Source organism: Nicotiana tabacum, chromosome 4 (genome assembly GCF_000715075.1).
Source record: "Nicotiana tabacum cultivar K326 chromosome 4, ASM71507v2, whole genome shotgun sequence".
Taxonomy (NCBI): Eukaryota; Viridiplantae; Streptophyta; class Magnoliopsida; order Solanales; family Solanaceae; genus Nicotiana; species Nicotiana tabacum.
In genome coordinates, this window is record NC_134083.1 from 8775149 (window position 1) to 8780433 (window position 5285).

General features: G+C 34.0%; 1 protein-coding gene across 2 annotated transcripts; it reads right to left on the reverse strand.

Moving 5' to 3' along the window:
• Positions 1-3104, reverse strand: LOC107783001 (putative inactive nicotinamidase At3g16190). Of its 2 annotated transcripts, none has more exons than XM_016603957.2 (5): positions 2898-3104; positions 2684-2797; positions 1992-2226; positions 1770-1886; positions 1-254 (listed from the first exon to the last, which is right to left on the reverse strand). In XM_016603957.2, the coding sequence occupies exons 1-5, from the start codon at positions 2955-2957 to the stop codon at positions 169-171; spliced, it is 612 nt and encodes a 203-aa protein (XP_016459443.1). In that variant the 5' UTR covers positions 2958-3104; the 3' UTR covers positions 1-168. The 2 variants fall into 2 exon arrangements, with proteins under 2 accessions (XP_016459443.1, XP_016459444.1); XM_016603958.2 differs by having other exon boundaries at positions 2684-2778; positions 2898-3092.
• Between the last annotated feature and the right edge of the window lie 2181 nt (positions 3105-5285).

Consider the following 5285-nt stretch of genomic DNA (forward strand, 5'->3'; position numbering starts at 1 on the left):
TAACAATCAAACCCCAAAACTTATACTAGTAACTAATGTACACGGGAAAAGAAGAAACAGATTAGATCCAACAGATGAAGGTAAATATGTCGATCCAGAAAATAGAAAAAAATTCGGACATGCTGTTCCAGATTTATTGCTTTTATACATAATCTGCGTCTGATTTAACTAGCACTTGTATTGCTCCTTAGACCGGCACCATTCTTCTAACGTAGGAGTTGCCACCCCCACATTTTTCATGTCAAATATGTTCGCTGCAACACAAAAAAAACAGCACAGCTATCAGCAGCTTGAGATGGATTATAAATGATCCAAACATCTGCTTTTGCTTTAAATGAATCCAGGTGAGATCGATGTCAAATTAGCTTTTAAAGAACCAAGATCATGGGTTCACATGAGCTTATGTTTTAAGTTTCAGTTTCACTTAGGCCAAAGCAGGAAAAACTAGTTTCATTAAAAATAGGATTGCTAAGAGCCTAAGACCACCAAAACACAGCAGAACAGATCCGCCAATTAAACTGAAAGGCTGGATCGCTGCTCTCAAATGAGGAAGAGACCAATAATTCTTTCACCCTACAAATGGAACTTACAGGAATTGTCATGTAAGACACAATTTAATGTCTAAATTAGCAAAGTACATAAAAATACCGAAATCGCAAGGAACAAAGCAGTGAAAACCAACAGAAGCAGTGAAACTTAGTTTAAGTCTGGAAATCTTTCCGCTGTCCACCTCCAACCTAGCCCCCAAAGAAGAAAATGTGAAAAGAAAGTCTCAGGTTGTACCTCACCATTCACAGATGAAAAACTGACTCTTATTAGAGTTGGATCTGGTTTACAAATAGAGGAATACATCCAATCACCAATGGTATACTAAAACTGTTATTATTAAATACATATATTTTTTTATAGACAAATGATGACCATTGGCAGTCTCCTAGTTTGAACGCTATAATTGTTCCATGATCTAGACAGTTTGAAGGACCGGTACCATGTCTGACTTCTCTACGACTTGTGCAAGCAGCTGCTGCCAAGGGCAAACACGAATAGTCGAAAATAGCTCATATGTTTTAGTGAATGTCGTAGTGCAAAACATGATTACAGTTGAAAGTTATTGTTTGATATACTTTCAGAGTTCTTCTGTATTTCCTGAATATTCGAGTTTATGGCTTAGATAAGTATGGATCCAAACTTAAGATTATTGCTTAGAAAAGTATGGATCTGAACCATTTTACACAGTAATTTCTTAATTTCAAGTTTTCCGAGGCAGAAAATAAGGCCACCTGGGTGTCTTGACTTTCAAATATGTGGAATATTGATCTATGCATCTAAGTGCAAATAAACTTCACAAGATTTATGTGGTTCGGCAATTTTTGCCTAATCCAAGCCACAAAGAAAACAGTTTTATTAGCCTAACACGCTTCTCATCAACCGCTAAAATTCAATGGCTGTAGTCCTAATTTTAAACCATCCTCACCATCTACAAAGTAAGCATAAATGCATGTATCGAGGATGAGGAGAAATGTCGACCCCTGTGGTCTGAACTTATGATCCGGTTAAGTGATCGTCAATTGTAATTTTTAACCATTTAAAATAAGATATTGTATAAAGTTATTTAATAGTTAATACTAATCAAGTCCGCTCATACCTAGATTAAAGGGCAAGTAGCCATATGCTATTTAGAAAAAACAGTTCAATAAGTAAAGAAGCACCTAAACGTCTGCTTTGTGAAATCTGTTACCCTTCACTAGGTGCTGGGGAATAATACATACCGATATGTATATCAGGAGTAGCAGCAGCTGTGGCATCTATAATGACCGTAACACGTTCATAGTCCAATGCTACAGCATCAAAGACAGTCTGCCGTATGCAGTTTGGAGTTTGAACACCTAAACAAGAAAATTTATCAGCCATTTGACAAATACAAACACATCAGTTAATCGAACCATAAAGTCTATAGCTGGAGAAAAACTCGATTATAAGTATCCAATTACCAATAATGACCAAGTTGGTAATGCCAATGCCCTGAAGATACGAATGAAGGTTCGTGTTAAAAAATGCACTGAACCGTGTTTTCACCAATTTGTAATCATCTTCCTCAATAACAAGCCCATCAACTAGCTCTGCCCCCACACTACCCTTTGATGTTGGTTTTGGTTTTCCATCACCATATAAATGCCGACGAAACAATTCAACATCTCTACCTAATTGATCATGCTCACGGACAACCTACAACAAATGGGCCACATGGGATTTGTATGTTAGTAACAAGTTTAACTTCCACACACTGGCAGTCTATAATAAAAGGGCAGCCCAGTGCACTAAGCTCGCGGGGTCCGGGGAAGGGCCGGACCACAAGGGTGTGTTGTACGCAGCCTAACCCTGCATTCCTGATCACATGACAGCCACTTTACCAATTACGCCAAGACTCCCCCTCACTGACAGTCTATAATGTCACCTAAAAAATAACTACGGGTGACAATTCACATAAACTAGAACTAGTAACCTAAAAAAAAAGTTACACATTGTAATAAGTTAAAGTACATGGATAGTGTAAATATATATAAGTTTGCACAGTCAGTTAAATCCGTCAATAATTCCTGTTAATCAAAGAAAGATTTTAACTTTGCAGCTAAAAAGGCAAAGAAAAAGGGCTGTGACAAATTTAGGAGCAAGTTAAGAATACCCAAATAATGGGGATGCCGCGGCTTCTTGTAACCTCAACGGTCTTGATAACGTTAGGAACAATAGCTTCGCCTCCTTTAACTAGCATAGGAGCACCTGGTAGTACAAAATCTTTCTGGAAATATAAGTAAAAATTACATATTGTCAAATAAATCAAGAAATTCGAAGAAATGATTGCTTTTATGCTGAATAAGAAGAATATAACAAAGATATACCTGCATGTCTATGACAAGAAGAGCAGTTTTGTTCCATTTACAACCATTTTCTGAGGCCATTTGCTGATTACAAACTTTGAATTGCCAGAAAGATTTGAGACTAACAAGTCTTGCTTTGATCGGTCTCGAGTTTATCCCCTCCACCCAGTTTCAACACTTTCAACTAATCATTACTTTGTTAATATTTCGAACTTGGTTGGGCCAGGCTAATTAATTGGGATTTTATACAAATAGCCTTCACGGTAGATTATACATTCATTATACGCAATTATACATATATAATTCATAAATAATACATATGTTATACTTTCATCGCCTATTTTTAGTTTAATTGGTTGGCTTGACGGTTATTTGGGTTAATTTTTCCTTTTTTTCTTTCACTCGGTGAATATTTTATCTACAGATCCATTGGGCTTTGGTCTAGGCCTGGTGCAATCACTTCTCTATGGTGGCCTTTTGCTTTAACTGGTATGTTTTCCTCCTCCTTTTTATTCACCAAACCACCCCCCCCCCCCCGATATTTAGTATAATTCATTTAACTGTTCTTTTATAAGTTTATATAGATCTTACATTTTAATAAATAACCCACCCAAAGATTACTTGAGCTGAGATGGGCTAGGTCAAAATAGGTTAACAAGCGGATCATAACCCAACCCGTCCAATTTTTATCAAGTATTAATATTTTTTTCTTTATTTTCTTACCATTTATTTAATTACCAAACAAAACTAATAAAACTTTTTATTCTTTATTATAGCTATATATAACATAAAAACAACAACAAAAAAAAAATTCAAAAATATTTTGATAAGGTTTCTCATGGGTCAATTTGAGCTACATTTTAGCTCATTTAGGCTAGCCCAAATTTAAATGGGCTGAATTGGTAGGTCAAATGGGCTGAGTAAAAAAAAAATAGGTATTTTACCTAGCTATACTATATTAAAAACTTATTTACCTATATTCTTTATATTTTGCAGTTTTTAATAAGTATCTAGGTTTTTCTTATAACTTGTATACATTGCTTCTTAAAAGGTTCCTAATCATTATTAGAGTCTTCAATTAAAGGATTCAATTACATCTTTTCCTTTTTTCCCCTTTCTCCTCTTCTCTCTCCTTTTTTTAAAAATCAAAATCCCTTAATCTACGTCCAGAATCTCCATATTCTCTCTTCACCATTGCCGACAGCTTTATATTATTAAAAAATATTCAGAAATTGTATGATAACTATATCATAATTGTAGTTGAATTGTATCAGATACATCAATGCCTAAAACATAAATGTATCAACATGTATCACAATTGTATCTAACTTGTATCGGGTACATTAATACCCAAAATAATACCTGATACAATACTAATAAATTAATATACAGTTATCATATTTGTGATACAAATTGTGAAATTCGTCACGAATTCACAACTGCTCGTAACAATATACAATGAATACACAACAATCATACATTTGTAATACAATTTCTCTAACAAATTATGATACATATACAATTATAATACAATCCCGATATATTTTCTAAAAAATTATGATACAATTATGATCTTCATCGTCCTCAAGTTTCAATCACAACTCTATACTAAAAATTTAATATATTAGTATTATAATTGTATTAGTATTGTATCCACAACTTACCCACAACTTGATTGTGAAGCAAAATTTTGAATTTCTTCTGTATTGTATAAAAAAAAGAAAGAGATTTTGGATGATTGAAAGAGAGAAATCGGATATCAAAAGCTTCAGAAGAGGAAATAATCTGCAATTTTGAGGGGATAACAGTAGATGATTGAAAGAGAGAAATCGGATATCAAAAGCTTTGGAAGATGAGTGAGTAAGCGAGATTTTTGGGTTAGAAAGATTTTGGGTATAAGTGGGGTAAGGGAGAACTCTTACGGTGGGTAAGTACAAATTTGGGTAATTGTTAAAGGAAGAGAGAAGATGTTTTTATAATCCTTTGGAAAAGGAAGAGAATCTTAAATGCAGGGGGATTATGTGTAAGTGATATGCTATATTTAAGGTATGTTGCATTTCTTTTTCTTTTTTTTATGATTTTGTATAAAACTAATAAATATAGATATATAAAGTAATTAACAAGGAATCTAAATTATAGTAGTAAATAAATTTCTAATATAGTATAGCTAGGTAAAAATTTCAAAAAAATAGGCGAGTCGTTGACGTGCTTAAACTTGGGGGGTCATGTTCTTTTGGGCTAATTTTGACACCCCTTAGGTGAGCTGGTGATGTGATAAAGGGAGTTAAGCGCCATCATTAACATGCTAATGGATGTTCTTGGAATATCCGATCAGAATAAACATAATGCAAATCATGAGCAAAAGCTCCACATTTTTTATATAGAAACCAAATTAAACTATATTCTATT

Excerpts from the sequence above, each read along its gene's own strand:
- LOC107783001 (XM_016603957.2), bottom strand. The coding sequence starts at position 2,957 with ATGGCCTCAGAAAATGGTTGTAAATGGAACAAAACTGCTCTTCTTGTC. Across the intron at positions 2,798-2,897 it reads TTCTTGTCATAGACATGCAG|AAAGATTTTGTACTACCAGG; the intron begins GTATATCTTTGT and ends TTATATTTCCAG. Across the intron at positions 255-1,769 it reads TACTCCTGATATACATATCG|CGAACATATTTGACATGAAA; the intron begins GTATGTATTATT and ends TTTGTGTTGCAG.